Source organism: Aedes albopictus, chromosome 3 (assembly GCF_035046485.1).
Source record: "Aedes albopictus strain Foshan chromosome 3, AalbF5, whole genome shotgun sequence".
Classification (NCBI taxonomy): domain Eukaryota; kingdom Metazoa; phylum Arthropoda; class Insecta; order Diptera; family Culicidae; genus Aedes; species Aedes albopictus.
In genome coordinates, this window is record NC_085138.1 from 94,721,859 (window position 1) to 94,748,728 (window position 26,870).

Sequence of the window (26,870 nt, forward strand, 5' to 3'; positions counted from 1 at the left end):
AATCAGTTTACGCTGTTAAGTGAATCCCCCTATTATAATAATAAAACATATTACATAACGCTAAAAATTCAAAACTTTCCATGTAAAAGTTGTTACGTGGCGGAAGGAGGAAATCTAAAATTGGGAAATTTTGCGTTACGTAATATGCGAATAAACCCTAAGTACACTCACTTTGGAAATTATTTTTGTTACTTACTTTTGATAAATTTTGAAAAAGTGTGTACTTTACTCACTTTTGAGTAAATTTGAACGAGAGTGCACTATGCAAATTTTTGACAGATGTTTGTTTTCGTCGTCATCGTGCTCTGCGTGAAATCCGCGAAACCCGTCAAAACATTTTCAATTCGAGTTCAGTGAATAATTGTTCGTGCTTTTACTTGTTGTGTTGAGTGTTTTATAATTAAATAATTGTTGAACCGGTTGTGTGTGGTTTTTGTAGAGGAGAAAACAGTGGTGAAGCTTCCTGTTTTGAGGCGCTAATCGGATGCGCCGTGGCACTGTTGGGCCTTTGTCAGAATCGTCGCACTAACATGGAGAGGCCGTCTCCTGATGATGACAGCAGCAGTCCGGAGTTTCCTCAGACGAAAAATGTGTTTCTGGTAAGTACGGATCGCATTGAACTTCCATGTGTTAAAGCGGGGGCGTTTTTCAAGTAGCACTGTGGCTCCGGACGTCTAAAACAATGACAGGTTTTACTTGCTCCAGATGATGTTAGCCAAACATAAATTGCACAAAAGCTAGGTGCTGCTCCTAGCACGGTTGATGAATGTGTTGGAGAACCCAATCTGGAACACTACCGTACTCTATTCACCGTCTGGAAGCAGTTCTGATGGAAATAATATTGGTCATGTGGTCGGAAGCTGTTGCCTGAGTGTGCTTACAGGAGTTAACCAGGTTTTCCGCACATGCCCATTTGACAACTGTTAAATTGGAAATGTTGAGAATGCTTTTGGGTCGTTTTTGGTAGGAAACATATTGGATGCTGAAAAGTATTTAAGGTAAGAATTGATGGTTTTGTTAAACAATATGTAATGATGAAAGCAAATTGAGAAATTACGGAAAATCTGGAAACTTTGTTAGATGTTGGGTGCAAGTGAGGGACACTGCGCCTATAGTGGACCCCCTACAGAAAAACCCAAATATCAATGCTCAAATCATCTGATTCCTGGCGACTTCCACCGGGGGAACATCAATTGCATTGCTACACAACGTTCCTGGCAAACGAATTGGCCAGTGGCCACAAAAATAGGTTATTTAATCTATCTAATGAATGTAAACACTCAAAAGGGTCCACTATAGGCACACTCTAGGAGTGTCCACTATAAGTACCGTCAGCGGTGAGGCAGATAACATTGAAATCAAATGAGGGGTGCCAAGATTTTAAATTTGCATCTTGTCACTTTAATTTGCAGAAGAGAGAGTCGATGAAGAGAACTCTCTCATGTTACTTTCGCCCTTATTTAAACTCAATCTAGAATTTGTAAATAACAACGGTCTTAACATAAACAGAGGACATGATACTTGTTATAAAATTTCACTTTGGAACAATCTATTGAGGAAACATTGCTAAAAAGCCGCAGAAGTAAATTTCGATGGCTTAGGGGGTCGACTACTAGCATCCAACCCCTGTATTATTTGTTTGTGTAAACGGATAGTTTCTTTGTAAGTTTATGTATAAATCAAAATTGTTCGGGGATAGCTGGGATGTTTGAGGATATTTTTAAAATTTATTTGAGAAATTGTCTTATCTTTGAGACATGCTTCCAAAACTTTATGAATTTCATCCGGATTTTTGGTAGAATTGAAAGTAATTCCTGCATAAATGCTCAACGAATCTATAACCACGTAATTCTATCTAGCAATTCATATATTTGTATTATAGCTCCCTCTGGGAATTGCTTCAAATTTTTTTCACTACTTTCAGTAAACATTTTCAGACAATCCTTCGAATATTCTTGCAGGGTTTTCTTTGGGAATTTTCCTAGGAGTTTCTCGGCAATTCTTTCTAAATTTTCTTTTGAAATCCCTCTACGGGTTATATCAAGATTTTCTCCAGGGATGCCTGCGGGATTTTTCCACCAGGGAACACGATTTTTCTTGGAAATTTCTCAATGAATTCTTCCAGGAACTTGCGACTTGCTGAAATTCTTCTGTGAATTCCGAGAGGAATAAATATAATCACAATATAATTAAATAATTAATTATCGATTTTTGCGGCTTAACCAGCCGAGTGGAAGATTTACTTAATTCCGAAAGCTAGATTTTATAAATACTGGCGTGAGTGAGGAATAGACAAATTGAAGTGGAATTTGCGAAAAAGTTACTCGTCCTCTCGGTGAGACTTGAACTCGCGACTCCTACTCAATAGAGAGTTTTCTCGTGCAAAACCTGTACACTGTACTCCATTCCCCACCCGCAATAAAAATGAATACACTTTCACTGAGAAATTTTCAGTTTAGAACGAGAAAACTGCTTTTGATTATTTAATGATAAAGATTATGTGAATGACGACTTTTTCAAACTTTTCGATGGGAAATAATAACAAAACTATCAAATGGTACACAGCATCATTATTCATTGTGGGTCATTTATATATTACTTCATGCAAATGTAGATATTCAGCTACTAAGGGTTTGTTCCAATTGTAGAATTACCATTAATTTTGACTTACACTTGACAGTTCGATAATTATTGTCTTAGGAGAACTGTCAAGTTTAAGTGTCGAACTGTCAAATTTAAGCAAAAAATAATTTTAATTCGTCAATTGGAACAGACCTTAAGTGTAGTTTCGTTCGGTTTTGGGTAAGTTAATCTAATTGGTACGTAAGTGTTTCATATTATTTTTTTGACAGGTGAATTGATTTGATCACATATAAGAAAGATAGTTGTCGCAGCTGTACAATATGTGTAACAGGAAAAAGATTACGAAATTTAAAATTTCACTTGCTTTGTTGCAATATTTTCTAAAAACATTTCAATGATGCAAATGGCAGTTTAAAATGCAAAATCTTTCTTCTCCATGTGTTACCTACATTCTACAACTGCCACTTTAAAAGACATCAGAGTTAATAATACATATCTTGCTTTTTCAACTTTAACATTTCGGTGCCTACCATAAAGCAAAATATGCTGAAATCATAAAAAATAAGTAGCATTTATTTGTTCTCATTTCTTTGTAAGTCTTCATATAATAAAAAGTTATTTTCTTTGTCAAACAGCAGCCTGTGAGTCGTGTTTTCCATGGAAACCGAGGAAATTTTTGTAGTGACATTATTACAACATGAAGCAACATTATAACGTCGTTGGCGGATCTGTTCAGAAGTGCTGGTCGACGTTACTGTAACGTTACAGCAGACAGATAATCAGCAACAAAACAGAACATCTGGAGTCTGGAGTCAAGAATTTTTTGGGTCGGTGAGAGCTTGCTTACGGTCCCGATTTGATGACATCGTTGGTGTTGGAATTATTGCAAATTGGAAAACCATTAATAGTTTGAAGATCTGTTCAGAAGTGCTGGTCGACGTTACTGTAACGTTACAGCAGACAGATAATCGAGAGCAAAGCAGAACATCTTTGGATTAGCAGAAGAATCCGGATCCAACAAGCGTTCCGGCCTATGAGAGCTCGCCTACGATCACTAAAGTTGAAAAGCAACGAGGGTCAACATTTGATTGGTGAGTCTTAAATTCTGTTGTATAAATGTCCAAATCCGGATTATTTTTCACCGATTTGCGAGTAATTACTAGTTTCCCACGACATGCTTGGTAGTCTGATCGCTTCTGGATATGCGTATGGGTTCAATATCTGGTCCGTCCATTTCCTCCTGTTTTATATATTTCTATCTATTTTCTTTTTTCTACATATTCAACTCATATAAAAATGTTCGTAGCCATTGTTACAACCACAAACGTGTCGAAAAAACCGTTTCTCGTCCTTCCAACTCCACGGTATTCGAATGAGTGTACTCAGTTTTGTACCTACCTTTTAATTTCGCCCTATTTTGCGTATCCTTTGACAGATACACGTACATCGACAACCACTTGTAATCTTCCTCAGTGTCAGTTATCCACTAAGTGACACTGAGGAAGATTACAAGTGGTAGTCGAAATACGCGTATCTGTCAAAGGATAAGCAAAATAGGGCGGAATGAAAAGGTACAAAACTGATTACACTCATTCAAAGAATTCGAAGTCGGTACAAGATCCACAGTATTATTAATCTATCATATAACACCTAGGGTCTCCAGTTAGCCTAGTGGTTAACCCTCTCTTTCCCATGGTAGCACAGGTAATCCACTACTTTGCACTGTTCATACAAATACAGGATAAGTTAGATCATTCCCATTTTTTCGTCAGATGTTTGTATATGTTTGATGAACTATTATGCCAGATTTGGTTAAAAATTCTCTGCTCGTTTTTGTTTTAGAGTTAAATGAACAGTGCAAAGTAGTGGATCACCTGTGCTACCATGGGTAAGAGAGGGTTAAGGATATGGATCGCCACTCCGGAGACGACGGGTTCGATTCCCGATTCGGTTGGGAAATTTTTCTCAACTCTTTGGGCATAGTGTGTCATTGTATTTGCCACACAATGTACGAATGCATGCAATGGAGTCAAAGAAAGCCCTTCAATTAGTAACTGTGGAAGTGGTTCAAGAACACTAAGTTGAAGAGAGTCAGGCCAAGTTCCAACGTTGTGACGTCACGCTACTCATTCCCATTTTAACATTCTTTTTCAATGAAAACTAACTGTTCAACAGATCATACATATTGGAAATTTTACAAGGAATCCGAATATGCATAAATATTTGAGGGTTTTCGAATTTATGAGTTATAGTTAAAAGTCTGACCAAAAAGGCGTTAAAACGTTGTAACGTCACGGTAGAATGTGTCAATAGCAATAGCTCAATGTTGAAGGATTTGTCATTGACAAAATCGTCATCATTGAAAATTCAAATGCAGTTTTCGCGCTCAAAACTTAAATGTTTGCATTGAAAATGTATTCACTGTACTTCATTCTCTACCCGCAACACAGTGAATACATTTTTACTGCGGATATTTCAGGTTTGAGTGAGAGAGCTGCTTTCAAATTTCTGATGATGACGGTTATGTCAATGACGAATCTTTCAGCCTAATAACAAATTGAGCTATCGATAAATGCAATATTTACCAGCAATAGTTGTTATTTCTTTGTTATTGAATACCTGCTCGATAACAGATGAAAGTATCAAAAAATGTACCACATAATAATAAAAGCTGTTATTCTTCTGTTCTTTAATACCTGCTCGATAACAAATTTAGCAATCGATAAATTCTACTATTCAATAGTAAAAATTGTTATTACTTTGTTATTCAATACCTTTTGGATAACAAATGCAGCTTGGCAATGTGTTTGAAGTTTTAGGTATGCATTCATTATTTAAATAACAAGACTTGTTATTTTCTAGGTGTTATTCATACAAAATTTTGGTATTCGTTTTTGTTATTTTGCCTCTTATTACCACCTAATGAAGAGCATATCAAGCTATGTTAGTATTTAGATAAAATACCTCGATATGTTATTAATTTGTTATTATTTTCTGCTCGGGTCGAGTACTGCTCGAATGCATAAGTGATAGAATTATGGTGATCCATTGACCCATTTTCTAGCTAAATCGAGATAATGTATAAATTGCCCCAAAGATAATGTCTAAAATTCGTCTCATGCAGTATGCAGACTATGAAGTACAGTTTTCTTTGCTTTCAATAACAAATATCGGACCGTGAACAACGATCCACATGCCATGATTTGATTCACAATTATCAGAACGAATAATGCAGACCATGAACTAGTTGTAATTCCCGTGATTTGTGTTACCATGCATGTGAACTAAACTCCATGTACCGTGAACTAGATTTCAATCTATGCGAACAAGAATCATAGATATCCGAACACATTTCACGATCATATGATTTTTGATCTTGAGCTGCTCCGTTACTCAGGCGTTACATTTTTCTGGCGGAACAGGGTTTATGGGAACACGATTTTTATTTATGGTGTATTTTCGTAATTGAAAATCGTGCTTGTTCCGAATAACGTGACTGGTTGTGGACGGTTTTCAGAACGTGTTCAGAACGGTTTTAGGGAACGTTCAAAAATTACGTCCAAGATTTGGGGGAGGGGGGGTCTAGAAAAGTGTGACAGTACGTGTATTGGGTATAGGGAAATTGCGTGACAGAGGGGGGAGGGGGGTCTAGAAATCCCGAAAAACGATGGACGTAATTTTTGAATCTTTCCTTATGCGTGTGGAGAGGATTAACGCGCCCTTGGAGTTTTCGAACGGAATGTGTTGCGTACTATCTACGGCGGATTGCAGATGTAAGACGAGACTTGGAGAAGGCGAATGAACCACGAGCTGCATCAGCTGCTGAAAGAACCAACCATCGTCCATACCGCGAAAATCGGGAGGCTACGGTGGGCGGGTCATGTCATCAGGATGTCGGATAGCAACCCGACTGAAATGATTCTCGAGAGTCATCCTACCGGTACAAGAATATATTGATATTATCGTATGAAATTTGGTAGTTTGTATTTAAAAACATGGAAATAATACGCTGTTACATAACTTTTAACGACTTGTTCATTTTACCCCATCGATTGTCCATTTTACCCCCACCGATTTTTTTCACGCTATTTCTATGCACGTTTTGGTGAAGAAAATTATCAATGAAAACAATATTTTTTGAATGCAATCCCTTTACAAGATTTCTAGAGTACATATATCATTATCTTCCATGTTACTCGGAGAAGCAGATGGATTTTGCCGTATTTCCACTGGAAACGATCAAAATGCTAAGGTTGTCCACTTTACCCCCACCACCCCTAAGTAAGCTTCGGGGACTCCAGAACAACTGATTCGGGTGGTAAGAATTGGCATTTTTCGTAGTTTATGATTTCGTATAACTCTGGGTCACACTACTCCAGAATCACAGTTACGCTCACTCCAACCGTCTACAATTCACGACCCGAGCAAAAAGACGAACCCGCCCGGATTCATTCAAAGTTGTGACATTCAGTTGTGATTGAGATTGAGACGGTCTACAAGTAATAGATGCATTTGCTTCATCAGTTTACTACATCAGTGTACCGAGTTTCCAATCATAGTCCTTAAACGTATCAGTTAGTTCCATAACTTCGCAAAGGAAAAAATCGTTTAATTTAAAACACTGATTCTCCTCGAGGGCTCTTTTAAAGAAATAATTTTAATTTGTTGTTTTCCCATATTTACGTCCATAGAACGCACAAATAACTGCTTCCCCGAAATGTACAAATGTACCACCAGTTGCATTCGTTTGTTATGGTATCATTTAAACTTGACCCTGAAAACCCACATCACCAGCAGCAGAATGCAATTTCATAACAACAACAATAACCAACTTGCACATCACCCGTCCAGAGTATTTCGTTACTAAAATTCGAACCTGTTCCGATCTCAATTGCACTCTGCTGGTTGATACTGGGAACGTGTATATCCACGAAAATCGAAAGACTGTTGCATGTGCGACCAGGAAACACCGCTCCCTTTTGGATTTCAAACGAAATTTACATTTTGATCACCCATCAGTAAGAAACGAAACTCCACCAATTGTGTTTCAACCCCTATTTCTGAGAAAATGCTGAACTGTCAGCCGCTCCTTACCAGTATAGTAGTTGGAAACTTGTTTCCCCCTGACTATATGTAGGTACATCAAATAACAAGGGGTGAAAATCCCAAACCAGCAATGTCGACCGATTGGGGATCGCTTCCTGAGGCACATGTTGGTTGCTAGCTGAAGAGGAGCTGCGCTCTGGTGCTGCTGCTAAATACTCACAAAGGAAAAATCGTTTCATTGCTCAAAACTTGCCCCGTAATCGGATTGTGCACCCTTTTATTTTCCTGCTCGAGAGGAACAACTGTCGCTTCGACTGACCAAGATGGGACACGTTTTATAGTTTTTTATTTGAATGAATTAAAATGCTTATAGAAAAAAAAATCCATCGCTGGTTCACGTTTATTCACGGTCACAGCGACAGAGTGTGTTGGACGGGTACCGCTGAGCACCACGTTGTTGATGATGTGTATTTTCTCTACATCGCATCGCCAGCGCGTCGGTTTCATGTGGTCGCCGGTGTTCACAATGGGGCAGATGTTCAGAAAGTAGACCTTTCCATCCGGCCGCCACCAGTTCTACTTCTCTGGTAGCTATTCCTTTCGAATCGAGCTGTTGTGCGAGCTCCTTTTTATAACTCCTTAGCTATAGGTATTATTATTTCCCATTCATAGTGGGCAACGTGTGCGCGAGTGATCTTATTATTCAGCCACTCGAGTTATTGCATTTATTAGAGATATGGTCGTGACAGTTCGTACCACTAAATTAAACCGTTAAAAATATTATGAACTGGCACATAACAAAACACGGTAGATAAATTATTTCAATGATCGAATAGTTTTTCATGAGACTCTTCAAAAGGATTCAAACTTATTTCTGAATTTGAAAATGACAAGATTGAAGGACAAACATGATAAAGAGGTTATTACTATAACGTACTGTGTGCAGAACTGCGTAAGGGTTTCGGATGAACTATACAGTTCATTCGACTCTCGCCGGGGACTGCAACAAAGTACCGGACTCTCATTCATACTCTTCAACATCGCTCTGGAAGAAGGTGTGATGCGACGAGCCGGGCTCAACAGCCGGGAAACGATTTTCACAAAATCCGGTCAATTTGTGTGCTTTGCGGATGACAAGGACATTATCGCCAGAACATTTGGAACGGTGGCAGAGCTGTACACCCGCCTGAAACGCGAAACAGCAATGGTCGGACTGTTGGTGAATGCGTCCAAAACAAAGTACATGCTGGCAGGCGGAACCGAACATGACCGGGTCTGTCTAAGTAGCAATGTATATAACTATAGACGGACATATCTTCGAGGTTGTGGAGGAATTCGTCTATCTGTCAATGTCAGACGTGAAATTCAAAGACGTGTCATCAGTGGAAGTCGTGCCTTCTACGGGCTCCGCTGCGGTCTAAAAAGATTCACCCACTCACTAAATCAAGGGCGTAGCTAGCTTTTCGGTCAGGGGGGGTAGGCGAGAGAATTTCCTGGAGAAATGTTTGAAAGCACTTTGAGCATGTAAGTACGAAGTCACAGTGACTTCGACGCAACCAAAACCTGCGCTCCCGTGACTCTTTTGTGGCATATGTCTTGCTTTGAAGAATCCCTGGAATAAAGTTCTGAAAAAACTGCTGGAGGGATTCCTGAAAGAATCCTTCCTAAATTCCTGGTTCCTATATGCATCCTTTTTAAAGTATTTTCCAGTACTATTCGCTGGAGGAATTCCTCCAGAAATTCTTGTAGTAATTCACATGAATTATCGGGTAATTCTAGAGAAATTCTTGGGTACTTTTAGGTGATTTTCGACCGGAATACTACTAGTATACAGATGTTGGCTTTCTCGGTTTAGGGTCAATCTAAACGGCTAGTTTTGGATTACCCTACGTTTCGGCCGGCTTTATTTGGCCTTTATCAAGGGATAAAAACTGAAAACATTACACATTTAGTATACTTTAACATTGAACAACGATTACTTGTACCTACTCAGTCAACCGTTTTTTTGTCCTATAGTTTATTGCCGCCATAGCGGGTGAGGGCTTCTTGTTTTCTGCCTGAGTGGACAAAACATATTACATGAAGGATTTGGGACTTTAATTGGCTAGACTTACAATTATCATACATATAGTTTTTACAAATTTTCTGGACTGCACAGGTGAACACTACAGTACTTGACGGTACTCAACGGCTATTTTAAACATGGAGGGTTAGATTTAGAGCTATTGTTCGACATCGGTTAGGTCTACTGTATCTACTGTGGTATATGGTCTATCGTTGCTCATTCGTCTTCTACGTGATTGGGTTGTCTTGACTGTGTGTAAAATACCAGCATACGTGATATTTAGCCCATCTTCGTCTGTTCGAAAGTGTGTTGGAAGTGTTGTGTATGTGACACATTTCCAACATCCGGTAAGGCAGAAGAACAGTACGATCTGTCAACTATTTTTGTAATTTAATGTGTGTTGACATTCGAGCATATATTGTATTAGTGCTGTATTGGGCTGTGTATCGTGTTCTGTGGTATTGGAGTGTTTGTTTACATTAGATCTGTGTCCACTGATTCTCTTTTTGAGATGATTGGTCGTCATACCGACACGGAACCAGAAATCAACCCAAATATAGGTTCTTTTCACTCATATCGGCTCTACGGTGCGAGAACCCAAATTTAGCTATACCGCGTTAAAGCTCTGAGTGGTTAGTTTCCGTTTGATCCCGGCAGAAAATTGCAACCCATCGCAAAGTTCTTTCTACCTAACGTTGACTTTCGAAGTACCCTAGTGGGTTGAAATAAACCTACTTTTGGGTAAACGGCAAAGAACCCAAATTTGGCTTCTCCCACGGACATTATCAGCTAGGTAGCTGCTTCTCGCTTTGTTTTTGACAACATTTCGAGCGGGAGAGCGAGGAAACAACCCACTGCTGGGTAAAAAGTTCAAGCGGTTTACTTATTTTTGCGTTCTTTTAACGTATTTTTTAGGTAATCCGTTTTTTTTTCGTGTATGTATACTTTATCACAATTGGTACATGGTATACTGTAAATGACGTTATGCTGTTCTAGGGGTGTAACTGCATCTTTTACAGGTTTGAGAAGTGTTTTTGTGCTTTTTATGTTGTATGTGGCTATTTTAACAGATGGATATTCTCTTTTTAGGATCTCTGATATGGAACGACTCAGTATTGGGATGTTTGGCATGGATTTGTAGACGACTTCGATTGGTATCTAACTGTTTGGTGCTTGTAGAGTGTGCTGCGATACTGGGAGGATTGTTGTTGTTCCTGGATCTGCTTGCGATGATTGTTGTGGTGGGTGGCTTATGTTGTATGTTGTGACTGGAGGGAGTTGCCGTGATGAGCGCTGCTTGGTTGTTCCTGGTGTGGCTTGTTAGTCTGTTGATTAATGACGAAGGGTAGTTGTTCTGTCGTACGATTTGCAAAATTTTGTGTTTGACTTGTTCCATTGACGACTTGTTTTCCCTTGATAAAGGCCAAATAAAGCCGGCCGAAACGTCGGGTAATCCAAAACTAGCCGTTTAGATTGACCCTAGACCGAGAAAGCCACCATATTCTTAAGTACATCCCTGGAAAAGGGTTTCAGAATTTTTTGAAGGATATCTGAACGAATATTTAAAGATAAACTGAGAGGAATTTCTGAAGAAATCCCTTCTGGAATTCTTGAAAAAATTGCCAGAGCAATCCCTGGAGAAATTTCTGAAAGGGCTTTCCTTGCCTACCACTGCATGAATTTGAATATTGTGAGGCAAGTACAATGATACACTATGCCCAGGGAGTCGAGAAAATTTTCCCGACCGGAACGGGAATCGAAGCCGCTGTCTCCGGATTGGCGATCCATAGCCTTCTCCACTAGGCTAACTGGCGACCCCTGAAGGTATACCTGGAGGAATTCTTGGGAAAATTATGGGAGGAATCGCTAGAAAAATTTCTGGAGAAATCTTATAAAGCATTCCTGGAGAAATTCTAGAGAAATTTCTGAAGGAATCCTTAGAGAAATTCCTGAAGGAACTTCTAGAGGAATTTCTGGAGGAATTTCTGGAAAAAAACTCGAAGGAATTCATAGAGGAATCTGGAACAACTTCTGAGACAATCCCTAGATGCTTTTGTGGAGGAATCCTTGGAAGAATATTTGGAGGAATCTTCGAAGGATTTCCTGGAGGAACCCCTAGGAAAATCCCCTAAGTAATTTGTGGAGAAATCTCTGGACGGATTCCTGAAACAATATCTGAAGGTATGCCTGGAGAATTTCCTGGAAAAATTTCTGAAGAATTCACTAGAGGTTTTCCTGGAGAAATTGCTGGCTTAATTTCTGAGAAATGTCCAGGAGCAATTCCTTGATCAATTGATGGAGAAATTCCTGGATAAAATCCATGAGGAATTTCTAGAAAAATCCTCGAAGGGAATCCCTGGGGGAATCCTTTTAGAAATTCGTGGAAACATCCCTGAAAAAAACCCCTGAAGAAGTGCCTGGGCGATTTCTTAGGGGCATTCCTTTTGAAATTCCTGGAGAAATCCAGCAGCAATCTGGAGGTCCGAGTTCAATTCTCAGTTTTCCCACAGATTAATTTATACACTCCTAAACATCCCTTCTGGACGCAGCTAATGGCAATGGCTCCCGAAAGCGTTTTTATTTTATTTTTACACAATTAATAAATTTCATTGATTACACAGCGCAACAATTTTTTGTCTCAAGAGCAAACTTATGTGTCTCTGGCAGATTTTGAGCCGCTGTATCCAAATTTGAACTCAGATTTGCTCCAGACATCACAATTTTGAGCTATACCTCAATTTATAGAGCAAAATATGCGATTTTGGGCTTTTTTGACTGCATGTTATTAAGCATGGAAATATATTTTTAAGCAATTAAAGGATAAATCGGTCAGTTAACATCTAAATTAATGACTCATGCAAAATATTTCGATTTACCAAATCAAATTTGATAGAGTTAGGCATTTTATGTCAGTATGAAAACTTGCATGCAACTTTTGGAGGGCGACTTGTATGGGAAATATCGTACCTGACATAAATCGCTTAAAACTATCAAATTCGACTTGGTAAAACGAAATATTTAGCATGAGTCGTTAATTTTGATGTTAACTGACCAATTTATCCTTTGATTACTTAAAAAATATATTTCCATCCTTAATGGCTTGCAGATTCGGATTCAGCGGCCCAAAATCTGTCAGAGACACATAAGTTTGCTGTTGAGACAGACCAAAAGCTAATTTTTGTTACGCTGTGTTACTGATTAAGCACATATTAAGCCTCAAATCTGCCTTCAAATGAACCTCAAATCAGCTAAAGGTTGAATAAAATCACCAAAATTAGATGTTTAGGAGCTGAATAAAGGATTGTACCTCTTGTGCTCAAATGTTCAAATGAAAGCTGATTTGAAATAGTTGGAGACATGTTTGTACAGCATCAAACAGTTACCTGAGAATCCTAAGAAGAGTTCCTGGGGGAATCTTTGGAGAATTTTTTGAAAATAAGTTGTTCCAGAAAGTATCACAGAAGGAATTCCCGGGTGAAGCCCTGAAGAAAATCTTGGAGGGATCCCTGGAGGATTTTCTGGAGGAATCCCTGAAGGATATACTAGAGGAATGCCTGTAAGGACTCCCGGAGGTATCTCTAGAAAAACTCCTGGAGGAATCGCTAGAGATTTCTGTAGGAATCCGTGGAGGAATCCACCTATGGTGAACAGAACCCTTACTGCACTCATCAAAGATAGTCATCTATTTTATTCAAATAAAATATATTTATTTAATGTAATTGTGCATTTTGGTCATTCTTGAATATAAGTTCGTATTTTATAATGAATACGTTATAAAGAAAGTACTGTTCTAAGAAATTATCATATCTTTGATTTTCTTGTTAAATTAATGTTTCTCTAAGGACATGTTCTATCATGACAATATTTTATTGCCCTTTTCCGGCTATACCAGTCGGCTAGTATGTCTGAAATAGACGTAAAATTTGAAGTATTTTTAGGCAAAGTACGTTTAATTGGCAAATTGAGAGATAAATTTGTGAAAAAATTACCACTTGTTTTGGTGGGATTCGAACCCACGACTCCGTTATCGCTAGCCCGGCGCTTTAACCAACTGCAGAGTTGTAACTTGTTCTGTAGCATAGTTGGTTAAAGCGCCGGACTAGCGATAACGGAGTCGTGGGTTCGAATCCCACCAAAACAAGTGGTAATTTTTTCACAAATTTATCTCTGAATTTGCGTACTTTGCCTAAAAATACATGTTCTATCAAAATAAAAGTAACAATCATAGGACAAATAAATTCTATCATTTATTTGATACCAAGTTATCCACGAAATCCTTTAAAGTAAGCAAAAGAAATTGACCGGATGGCAAATTGTTGATCCATTTTGTATTATTAGCCATACATAAGGTACACCGGGGTAAGTTGAAACGTGTTGGGCAACATGAAACACGAAGTTTTGAAATAGATATCAAAACAATTTGGAAATTGTTCTTTCGTCAAAACATTGATTGAATCATAAACTATGTGTTATGACATTCAAACTGTTTACAATTACTGGATAACATCATGTTAACCCGCTGTTTCATCTTGCCCCATCCGTTTCAACTTACCGCGGTGTACCTTAGGTCTTGCATGATTCGTACCTTTAAATAATTAACTCATTAAAATGGAATATTGCTAATATACTAGGTGTAGGAATTTTCCTACTATTAGAATGTTATTGCTTCGAAAAAGTTTGTGAGGGCCAGAGCTATGTTGGACGGTCTCCTTATCGACTCACCGTTTTTCAGCCTCAAAATTAGCTGATTGACCACCTTATGCTAAAAAATTTACTAAGTAGCATAGAGTGGTCAAATGCATCAAAAGCATTGTTTTTGATTTTTTTTTATACATTTTTAGGTAATAGTGAATTAAAAAAATTAAAAAATGGACGCTTTTTTTTTTGTTTTTATTAATGTGTATTTTAACTTATAGCTAATTCTACACTAAAAATGGACGCTATGAAATGTTATTCGAGACGGTCTGAAGTAGAAAAAAACATATATATGTATGTTTTTTATTGACAATTGTGCGTAAAATCTATTTTTAGTATGGTGAGGGCACCGGTTTTGGCCAGTCTGAGGGGAATTTTTATAAAAATAGCTAATAATCCTATGAAAACTACCTATGTGTCAAATGAAAAGTTTAAATCTATATTTTCTCAACTTTGATTCCTATTTTGGCCAATCACGTGCATTTCTTATGGGAGGGGCTAAAATAGAAGCATCCTGGCCAAAATAGATATGTGAGAGTTTATTTTTTAAGGAAAATTGTTTTTTTTTATGTTTTCGATCATATTATATTAGACGGATACAAATTTCATTTTGACTTTTTGTCTGTTCAGTTCATTCAAATCTCACTAGGATCTACGACAAAACAGCCATAGTACAATTTTCATGGAATTCGGCAAGTTTGTTTGTTTCGCGGAGGAAACGAATGTTTTTTTTTTCTTGAACTGGAAGCATCCACAATATTATTTCAAACAATTCATCGTAATCTTTCATCAATAAAATTAGCTGTAAACATAAAGTGCCATTACCATAATGTGCCCAACTGTGTCATTCCCTACGATTAAGCAGTAAATGCGCACATTTCGAAAGCACCCTAACTGCCGAATAAATAACAGACAAACGCATGTTTGTCTTACTTCACCCCAATCAATGTGATGTCTGCACGCAAACCAAGGGGAGGAATTTGCCCTTGAAACGACTGAATCCTCCTCACACCGTCTCACACCACCGTGTGTCGGATCCTTTTGCAAATCCTTAGACTGCGAAAGTGTTGGTATGATCCGGAGGTGAAATTTAGCGAATCACTGAGGGCTGGCGTGCTGACTGGTAGGATATATTTTTCACAGAGGAAAACTAATGCCGCTACCGGTTTTGGCTTTACCGTTGTCATCCATCGTCCTTTGGCGGCACACGTGGTCGAGGGTCCCGTCCTGCGATGTTGCCACACACAAAAACACACAACTATCAGCAAGCAGAAGTAGAAATGGAAATGCTTCCCCCCTCTGATAATTCAATATGATTCCTCTTTTCGAAATACTCGGGCTGCTGCGAAAAAACGTGGTCACCGCTGGCTTCTGATCTTCCACGTGTACTTCTGTAACGTACTGCTTACAACGGATGTTACACTTCCAAGGAGTAGACGCCAACTTTTATTCCACAATGGACGATTCTTCAGAGCAGCATCCAAACAGCCCATTTTTTCTGCTTTGTTTGAACGACCACCGAGCACAGGATGCTCTCTTTATTCACCGAAAAAGGAATACCAATCGGGGTAAAATAAGTAGAGCGCGGAGCTGCGACGACGGCTGCTGTTGGATTGGGTTCCCATCCTTTTTCATCAGGTATGGAACGCCATACGCACAAATCACAGTTGAGGGCATCAGAAGCTGCAGCCTACAGAACAAAACGTAAACCAACAAGAAAGGAAACACCTGGAAACTTGAGAAGATTTCATCCTCGCGCCGTCCTTCATCTGCGGTATCCTCTCTATGCTTGATCAATGTTGAGAGTCTGTACTCGAACTTAGTTCTTCTTAATATGAAACAAAACCTTGAAATATTATGCAAAACGAGTTAGTTATATGACAACAACAGTAAAAGTTTCACGCGTTTTTTTTTTTCCAAAACATGGTGATTTATCGTCAAAAACATAAACGAAACGGGTATATATATACCCGTGAACGCCCAAGCTGTCACACCATTTAACTTTTCAAATAAATTTGTTATCAATAGCCTAACTCCAATAAAATCAACATGATTTTACGAAAAAAAAAAAACGGAAATCTATGCTGCCGTTCTACGCCCCATGTAGAATGGAAATTCTTATAAACATGGGACAATTATACGTAAAGCGTCAGTATGGTATAGTTCTAAAAAAATGTACAATGCAGATCTTCAACATCTGATAACTTTCTCAAGTTCTATTTAATGTCGAATTCGTTTATTCCCGACGGTGCACTGCACCGGTGTAGCAATTGACACCGGAAAAACGAACGGTTTCGGTGCAATTTGTTGACAGCTTATGATGGTATTAGTAAGAGCGCGTGAGCGCGTCAATGAAAACAATAAAGGATATCAAAAATAAACATAATCAATGTTTTCATGATTTCCTTGATGAACAAAATTATTTTTATTTATTTTTATTTTTTACTTTCTATATACAATTGAACAATTTTAAAAGTTTTCAGTAATTTTCTTGTACATGATAAACTTGTAATGATAAATGTTACTTGAAAATTGTTATCCAATGTTTTAACACTCCTACATTATTTATCTTCTTCAAATTCTTGTAATATCATAACTTTTCAATTTAAAGCAACTTTTTAGAATTTAACAATTCTGAGATGAACCAGCCTCGGGCTGAAAATCTCATAAGTAAAGACATAAAAAAAATAACAATTTCCGTTGCCCAATAAAAAAATATGCTAACATACAATTGTAAACGATCTACGTGCACAAATTTAACACAAAAAATGTTAAAGACAGTTCAATAGAAAACGTTTAGCTACAACGTAAAAAGGAAAATAAATAAATGTTTTTTAAAGCATTACGTTATTGAAACGCAACTCATATTAAAAACGCTTTAACCATCCTGTAGTGATATTTGTTTGACGTTCAGTGTAATTCAAAAACTCAATATTTGTTGTAAGAAAAAAAATAGAATTTACGGTTTTTGAAACTGTACCTGCAAAATGTTACTTCAGTAATATTTCATTCCAATTTGAATAAATAGATTTTTATTTTATTCTGGGCTTATCAAATCTTTATTACGTAATTTTTTTTTTCATACATCATAGATCACCATGCGACAGAAAATTCTAATGATTAAAATCATTAAATCCACATATTTGCGATAATAAAAAAAAGTGATGGGAAAAATGTACGTTGAATCAACTCTTTGAAATTTCATGTTACCGATAATCCAAGAAAACTGTTTGCCTAAATGCCGAAGAGAAAATCATCATTCCTACCAAAACAAAATCACGATACAAGTTCAGCGATATGCATGCATGTATTGGTAAAATTAGCTTTGTACCTGCTACACCGCGCTCATACTGGGTGTAGCATTTTCTTGCACCGGTGCCAATCGGGTGTCAAAACAGAACAGTACCTGAGAATAAACGAACGGTTTCGGTGCAAGTTTGCTACACCCGGTGGCAAAGCGGTGCAGGCGGTGCAAATAAACGAATTCGACATAAGCAAACCTATCGTTACATTTTATGCCACACAGCTTCAGCTTATTGGCCGCAGTGACTTATTTTCCAGGACAGGCAACAGGAGAGGAAAAAATCGTTACATTCTAGACTGTATAGATAAGAAATCATAAAATAAATCTAGTAAGGAATCTAGAGAGGGATGCAAGAAGGAATCCCTTCTTATTATAGAGATTTTCAGCCCCAGGCAGGTTCATCTTTTTACCTGAAAGAATCTCGGTAAAAATCCCTGAATAAGTCCTTGGCAAAATCCAATTTAATCTGGGATGATTCAATGATGGATTCCGAAGAAAGTTCCAAATGATTCTCGGGAAAAAAATACCTGAAAATATTGAAAAGAGCCACAGGAGACACCCCTGAAGGAATGTTAAATAAATGAATTCCAGAAGGACTCCACGAAGCAAGCCTAGGAGCAAAAAAAAACATTCTGAAGGATCCCTAGTATAAATCCCTGAAAGAATTTCGAAACGAATCAATAAGCAATCCCTGAAAGAAACTTAGAAGGAATTCCCGTGAATATCCTGGAGGAATCCTTAAAAGAATTCTGGGAGAAATCTCTGAGAGAATCCTGAGCGAATCTCCGAAAGAATCTCGAAAGAAATCCCGTGAAGAGTTTCTAAAGAAATGCGGCGAGGAACCGCTTAAGAAAGGATCTCTAATGAAATAATTAGAAAAGTCACTGGAGAATTCTGAGTTTTCTAATGAATTCAACGACCTGTTCTGTCTTCGCTCACTGTACTGTGCCCTCGTTCGTTCTATCTTGGAATTATATTCTGTGGTATGGCGCCCGTATCAGTCAACGTGGATTGCGAGGATTGAAGCAGTCCAGAGAAAGTTTGTTCGTGCGGCGTTAAGGCACTTAGGCATGGTACACAAATTACGTAACGCTAAAATCAGTGATTTCAGGCTCCCCCCCCTCCCCCATGTAACGCTTTTCGTATGAAAAACAAAAATATTTTGTATGGCTCGTAACGCTAAGCTAGACTCCCCCCCCTCCCCCTATAGCGTTACGTAATTTGTGTACGATGCCTTACCATGGCGAGATCCCATAAACTTACAACACTATAAAGACCGCTGCAGATTACTTGGTTTATTTACGCTGGAGAATAGAAGGAGTGTGGCCGCAGCTGTGTTTAACGCCAAAATACTCCTCGGAGAAACGGATTCCTCGGAGTTACTAAGGCACCTCCGTATCTACGCACCCAAACGGATTCTTCGGGAACGTAACTTCCTGATGTTGGAACAAAGGAACTCAGTGTATGGCGAACATGACCCTATCCACTTTATGACAGTCAAATTCAAAGAAGTGTATGCAGTCTTTGACTTCAATGTTTAATCGACTACTTTCAAGAATCGCTTGAGGGGATGGTTTCGATAAGTTGCATGTGAGTAATATTCCATCACCTGTACAGTTTGAGAACGTTGCTACCTGATTCTTTTTTTTATCATGCTTCAAACTGCTGACGACGAGGACCCACCTGTACAAGGATCACTCCGAATCGATAAGAACAACATTTGAATTGACTTTTTGTTTTGATTTAGTTGACACTATTTGTAAATCGTATTTTGTATTTCATTCGTGTAATTCGTTGTATATGTTTGTTTTGTGAAAAGATGTAGAATTTTTACGCCGATTTGAGTGAACACTCAAATCCGCTTTTCTTCATCCCTTATAACCAGCTAGATATCCATTAAGACCAGCTAGATCAGATGACTAAATATAAATAAATGAATAAATAAATAAATAGATAAATAAATGCGAAAAAAAGAAACAAACGGTGAAAAAAATAAGAAAAAATCCTAAAAACAGCTGAAATCTCCATAGAAATCCCAAAAAAAAACTCGGGAAGAAAACTTAAAAGAGTGTAGGAAGGAATCCCGGAAGGAATCCCTAAAGGAATCCTGGGAAGAATTCTCGAAAAAAAACTATGAATGAATCTCTGGAGGAATTTCTAAAGGAAATCTGGAATAAATCAATGAAAAAATGCCCTGAGGATTTGCTGAAGGAATCCCGGGAAGAATCTCGGAAGAAATGCTGGCAGAAATTCGCGAAGGAATCCTGGGAGGAGTTTCAGAAAGAATCCCGGAAGGAAGTGTGAGAAGAATTCCTAAAACCTGAAGTAATCCCTGGAGGAAACCTAAGAAGAATTCTGGAGGAACCCCTGACATAATCTCTGATATTTTTTTTTAAATTCTGGAAGGAATTCCTGATGGAATGCCGGGAAATATCCCTGGACGAAGCATGGGAGAAAACCCAGAATCCTAGAGGACTTCCTGATATAAACTTATACAGCCATTCCATAGAAAAACGATATAGTGCATCTCCGATTGTCGTGAAACTTGGTGGGCTTGTAGTTCTTCGGAAATAATTAGGCCCGTATTTTTTTATTTCGTCATTAGGGTGACCAATTTTCATATAGGGTGGTCAAAAAAATTAAGGTATTTCAAAACTAAAAAATTTCAAAAAATCGTAACTTTTGAACCAGTTGAGTCAAATTTTCCCATACAAGACACTTTTTTAAATTTGATTATATTTTGATTCCTTATAATATTATGGATACCAAAACTACCAGGAATCACTTTAAGGTGAAACTCCCTTGAGATCACAACAATGATGCTGTTTCCTTCTACAAACATACCTCCCACTCTGCCAACCACCCACTCAATCCAAATATTTCAAGTTCCGCACAGTGCAGTGTACATAGGCCAAAGAAACTAATGAAAATCTCTACCACACTGAACCTTTTCAACTAATTAGTATAATTCTCTCATGTTGGATTTTTTACATACATTATATTGACATCATAGCGTCAATGGCACAGCTAGTCTTCAAAAACATTTTCAAATATTTACAGGTATTTCTTGTTGTCCTGGATTGAAAGAAACTTATCGCACTGTGCTCCGTTTTGTTTACGTTTGTTGACCAATCTCTCCTCTCTTCTTGTGCAATGCTCTCGCACCGTACGACCGTGATATGGGGTGATATTATTCAATACAAAAAATATTCATAAACAGCAAACAAACTTTTTTGGTACACTTCGACGTCACGTTGGTGTTAAATTTGAACCTAATATGTCACATTGAAAACTAAACCATGTTTTTCCTGAAAAAAACGTGGACAGCGATCGGCTCAATTTCAAGCTGCACTGGACAACAACACACAGTGTTAAGGTACGCTCTCCAGTCGAATTGAGTAGCGTTTTTATACCGCGATCAAAATTGGATCGGTTTTTGACCACAAAAGTGAATTATACGTTAATTTTCGGTAACAAATGTATGAAAAAATGAAAAAGTGAGCAGTTTCCACTAATCGATCAAATTTTGGAGGTGCTAGTGAATGTGGAAGTTAACTTAAACTAGATTTAAATGATATGCGCAACGCGTTCGTCGAAGTGTAAAGTGTGCTGAGTGCTACATTTTAGCACGAGTTGGTGAAATTATTGTGAATATTGTGAAAAAGAACTTCTCAATGAATATTAAACTTAATAACCTAGCACTTCAGGGCATTTAATGCAGGTAAGCTAGCTAAATTCAATGAATTTATTCGTCAACCTCTGTACTCATCGAAGGTCAGGGTCAGGGAAAGAAGGGGGACGGGAGTCAGTGAGTGCCATGCTGCCTGCCATTTTGGAACTCTAGCAACCTCGTCCTTAAAAAGCAATACTATGCATAGTTTTATGAGAATTTGCAATTTCAAGTAATTTTAGAGTAGCTAGTACTAAAAAATATGACTCTCTATATTCAAAAAATCATATCTCAAAAACAAAACAACATACGTTTCTGATTTTTTGATATGTTACGCTAAATTTCCTGAATTTTCTGATAAAAATATAAACCAGGGTACCTCTTTGGTCCCGAGACCATGAAAATGTGAAAAAAACTAATATATTTGCATATTTTATAGTACTCTTTACATTTTAGCCCCTTTAACGTATTTTTCCTGAAAACTACAATTCAATAGCTTTCAAACAAAAAAAAGAAGTTTAAAATCGGTCAAATAGTTCAAAAGTTACGATTTTTTGAAAATTTTTAGTTTTTAAAAACCTTGATTTTTTGGACCACCCTATATGAAAACTGGTCACCCTAATGACGAAATAAAAAAAACCGGTTCTAATTATTATTTCCGAAGAACAACAAGCCCACCAAATTTCACGACAATCGGAGATGCACTATATCGTTTTTCTATGGAATGGCTGTATAGAGAGATGGCTATGTGAAAAAGATAGTATTCATGGTGTGGGCTCGGAACCAGTTTAGCTTTCTATTCTGCTGAGTAGATACTTGTTCTGTGGCTTAGTTGGTTAAAGCACCGGTCTATCGATTATGGAGTCGTGGATTCGATTCCCCCTAGAATGAGACTTTTTTTCCAAAAAATCATCTCAATGTGTTGATCAGCAACATTATACAGTACTGGACGAAATAAAGTGTATATTGACAGGTTTTCATACAATGCTAATGTTCAGAGAGTGGAATCTCAGCTTCTTGTGCACTGAATGATCCCAAATTTTGTCTGGACATTCGTTATAACTTGAAATTTCATATGTGAAAAGGGAAAATATTTTTGAGCAATACTTTTCAAAGTATCTAAAAATTCCCATTTCAAGAAAAATAGAGAAATTGTCATATTGGAATAATTCCGAAATTTCAATTTTCAGGTGATTATATTATTTTGCAAAGCTGATTAGTCTAACGGAACACACAACTTTTCTGAAAAAAAAAAACATTTACTTCAAGTAATTCATATACAAAATAATTCAAAAATCTCAATTTAGCTACTTTTCTTGAAATTGGAATTTTGCGAAATTTTGAAAAGTTTTGTTCAGAAATATTTTCTTTTTTTACAGGTCAAATTTCAAGTTATTACGAATGTCCAAACAAAATTTGAGATCAATCGGCGCACTAGAAGCTGAGATTCGACTCCCTTAACATGTGCATTTTGTATGGAAAACAACAAATGCGCACTTTATTTCGTCCAATACTGTATGCTAGTTGAAAGTCAAGTTTTTCCATTATGTTCAGCAGCAAATCTACCCAGACAACCAGTAATCGTATAAGTAAGATGTTGCATAACATGATAAAGTGGAGGCCATCCCGGGTAGAGGTAAAATACTGGCGATCAAAACATGATATTGGTTTCATTGATATAAGAGATAAAAGATCTGAAAATAATATCTGAAAAATGTTCCTGGAACATCTGAACAATATCAAAATTTTATATTTCAAGATCATACGAATAGCTCGCTGCTATTGGTTAGATCTTATAAAATCTAAATATGATTTGATGATGATGTTCTAGTAGTAAATTTTTGATTTTATTTTTAGATCTTTTATCTCTTATGTCAATCTCACCCATATCACTTTTTGATCTCTATATCAAAATATGCTATTATTGAGCTCTTTTCCTCTACTCGGGATATGTGTGCATGCCTCCACCACGCACATCAACACCCTTAACCGATAGCTTGATTGCTACATATCCTTAAAACACGAAAACATGTTTGTTTACGCAAAGCAGTTAGGCATTTTTCAAGAGTTACACAAGTAATCTAGTGCCAGTAAAGGGCAACATTTTGCATTGAATCTTTGATGTAATCTCGTGCATAATCCATGAAAGAACCCGAAATCAATCCCGAAAGCAAGAAATTCATAAAGAGAATCCCGGGAGCTATAAAGGATAGCGTCCCGGGAGGAACTAACTGAATTCCGGAAAAAAAACCGTGGAGGAATCTTTGAAAAATTCCCAGAAAAAAAACCCCAAAGGATACACAGTAAGGACCAATGGAGGAGTCCTGGGAAAATAAAAGGATTCCGGGAGAAATCAGAGAAGAAATTCCGGAAGAAATATATGATTCCAGGAGACACTTGTTAAGAAATCCTGGAAGAAGTGTCTAGAGTCTCTCACGATGAACTTGCTGACTAATAAATGTGACAGACAACCAGGAATCGCTTAAGGATGCACGCTGTACATCGTATAAACAACTATTTTAAGTCACTATCGCATATATGTACGGCTAAGGGACAATTTTCATCGCATATGACGTTATTTTTTTAACTTACTGCGATGTATCTGGTAAAATCATATTAACTTTTATAATGTATGACTACATCGTAGTAGACGATATTCCGATGTTTTGTTGCGCGGAACTTTGCGTATTCGCAAAAGCGTTCGAGTGAACTCGCAAAATGTCAATTGAATTGAGTACTGCGATGATTATACGACTTCACTTGATACATTTCTAATTATGTCAGTTTAACCCGCATTGGTGTACAAACTAAATCGCATGAAATTGAAAATAAACTCGTTTAAATGTACATACAAACTCGCATAAGCTAGAATCGTTAACGTTGGCATATTGCGATGTCATATATCCTAAGTAACAATTTCAATTCCTTTTTGATTTGATTATTTTTATGGAAGCTTTATCACAGCATGACCGATTCATGAAACATTTATAGTTGTTTTCATCAAGAAAAAACAATCTTCGTTCGTTTGCGGTTTTTAAGTTGTCTTCAAGTTAATTTTGAAATTCGCGCATAAAACAACTGAATGTACAAGAGCATTAAATCTTATAATAAATTTTAAGTCGTATTTGAAGTTATTTTCAACACATAACATCAGAATATTTTATTAAAAGTTTATGCTTCGTTTATTCAAGTGCATTTCATCTGGCTAATCCTCCTTTAAAAACTTCTTGAAGCCTTCTATTCTTGAGCTAGAGCCATTACTCTGGAACAAGAACTATGCGAAATAATGATAAGACAACGAACTATTTTTCAATCCAAATAATGAATGTAACAAATTTGTTGAAAAACCGCGTTCTCATGCAAATATAAACACATAAACATGTTTGCTCACCGATAATTTAGCCATTCTTGTGCTAAAAAGTAATCATGTCAACGAAATAATGATTTTACGGCCAATCAAAAATGCGAGTAGCTGGCTGCTGTCGTCCTGCCTTCAACCTGTTTCCCACACAGGCCATAGCTATGTGAATCGGAAATGAAATGGGTACTTACTTGTGACTCTGCTCAAGCTTATGCCAAATAGTGTAATTGTAGTAAGTTGCACTACATTATTAAAAGCAAAAATACAGGGAAACAAAATAGAATTGGCACATCTTGACGCGAAACACCGCGAAATGTACCAAGACAACTTTCTAGCATCGAAAACGTAAACAAACAATTGTCAAAGGCTGTTACTCTTGTATAAAACGAAAAAGTTTCATTTAAGACGAACAAATCTGCCTTAAGATTATAACTAGTAAAAACAATCTTCAATAAAGGCTGTAGCGTTCATGCAAGGTGACTTGATTCCATCATTGTTTTGAGGGGGTTTGGATTAAAGGTAATAACAATTGATGGCGGCTACATGAGTTTTGTTCGCTTGGAACGGCAGCCATGCTTAGAAAGAATTGAAAAAGTGGCGTAGCCTTTTGTTTTTAAAGGAAATTTATGTCTTCGTATATCAATGATTGATATTATTTTTGAGGCGCTTTGTAATTTTCGTATGTTTTGGGTGGCATATCAACGAAAAAGTGGGTATGGCACGGAAAATTTTGATTCCCTGTCAGGCAATTTAAATGTTTTATCAATTTCAATTTGATGAAAATTAATTCGCAGTTCAATTAATATTTCATCCATGAAACAAAACTTGTTTGCATCTGCATAATGCTTAGGTAAAAGATTTCATTTATTATGCACTGTTGACACTTTTGAGAAAGACAGCTAAAAGATCAACACGTCTCAAGATATTCTTGTTAAAGTTTCATGAAGTTCTTATAATCAATCATCAGCGCATGTACATAAATACAACTAGTTTCAAAGCAGTCTTCAAAAGCAGCTTTGAAGATCTCCTGAAGAGTGGGCCAGATTAGTCTTATGGATGTTTTATACCTATTTTATCTCAGATTTGCAGAATAAAGAGCTTTATTGCTAAGTTTTATGATTCTATCTTAGAAATTACTTCAGGATTGCCACAAAAGTAAAATTGTTACTTGGGATGTGATAACAATGAATGAGGTGCTGTTAGAGTGCCAAAAAGCTTCCAGAAAGTGAAAAGTCATGAGTATGGTTACAAAACAAGTTACAAAGTCATCATTTTTGTTTTGTTGACCTGATAACTAACAACAGGTGGTGCTAGCAAGAGAGGAATAGTGGTAACTGTGCGGGAAATCATGCTACATCATTTTGATCTCCAGATAGCCTGACGAACACGTACAGCGCACGGAAACCAAGTGCATTCCAACAAGCACTGAGGTGAGTGAGAATGTCATGACAATTAATCAGTGTGTTTCATAAGTAGTGTTTGGTGTTAAGTGTGAAGTGCGGCTCGATAATCCAAAGGTTATTAGTTCAATGCTTAGGTGACAAGATTTTTTTATTTCGAATATTTTTAAGTCGCATAAGGTGCTATATTACGTCGCAATAGTGCATACCGTGCATCGCATAAGATATCGCTTCAAGTCATATTGCGTCATTATTTTTCCGTCAATGCACGTATAGCGCCTCCACTTTTGTACGCATAAGGCACTCTTATGCGATGTAACTTTACCGCATAAAAGTACGTATAACATAAACATAAACTTACGTGCAAATTGGTTGTCTGGGAGAGTAAAGCCTGTATCCGCAATATTCGGGACACAGAAACACAGCTGTAACTCTGCAATAGATACATTAAAATCGCTCAAATTTTGTCTAATAACATCTTAGGATGTGTTCATTTCACCTACAAAATTTCATGTGAATCGGTGCAGTACTATTCGTTGTAGCAACGAAAGAGTAAAATGTGCGCCATTGAATTTTGTACAGCCCCAAGTTTTGCTTGTCAGCGCCGTAACTTTTGAATTTGGCAAAGGAAATGGCTGAAATTTTGAACACAAACCTCTCAATCTACGTTTGTTGCATGGGCAAAATTTCAAAAAAATCGATGCACTATCAACAATTTTATAGTCGAAACATGTTTTGGGACTGAA

The 26,870-nt window shown here is 37.3% G+C and overlaps 1 protein-coding gene across 1 annotated transcript in view; it reads left to right on the forward strand.

The window, feature by feature from the left end:
* Window positions 1-332: 332 nt before the first annotated feature.
* The window catches only part of LOC109421311 (O-phosphoseryl-tRNA(Sec) selenium transferase), a 144,541-nt gene continuing 118,003 nt past the window's right edge, over window positions 333-26,870 (forward strand). Inside the window, exon 1 of the mRNA XM_062859204.1 lies at window positions 333-599. Coding sequence (XP_062715188.1) covers window positions 550-599 — 50 coding nt within the window. The 5' untranslated portion in view covers window positions 333-549. The remainder of the gene's footprint in view (window positions 600-26,870) is intronic.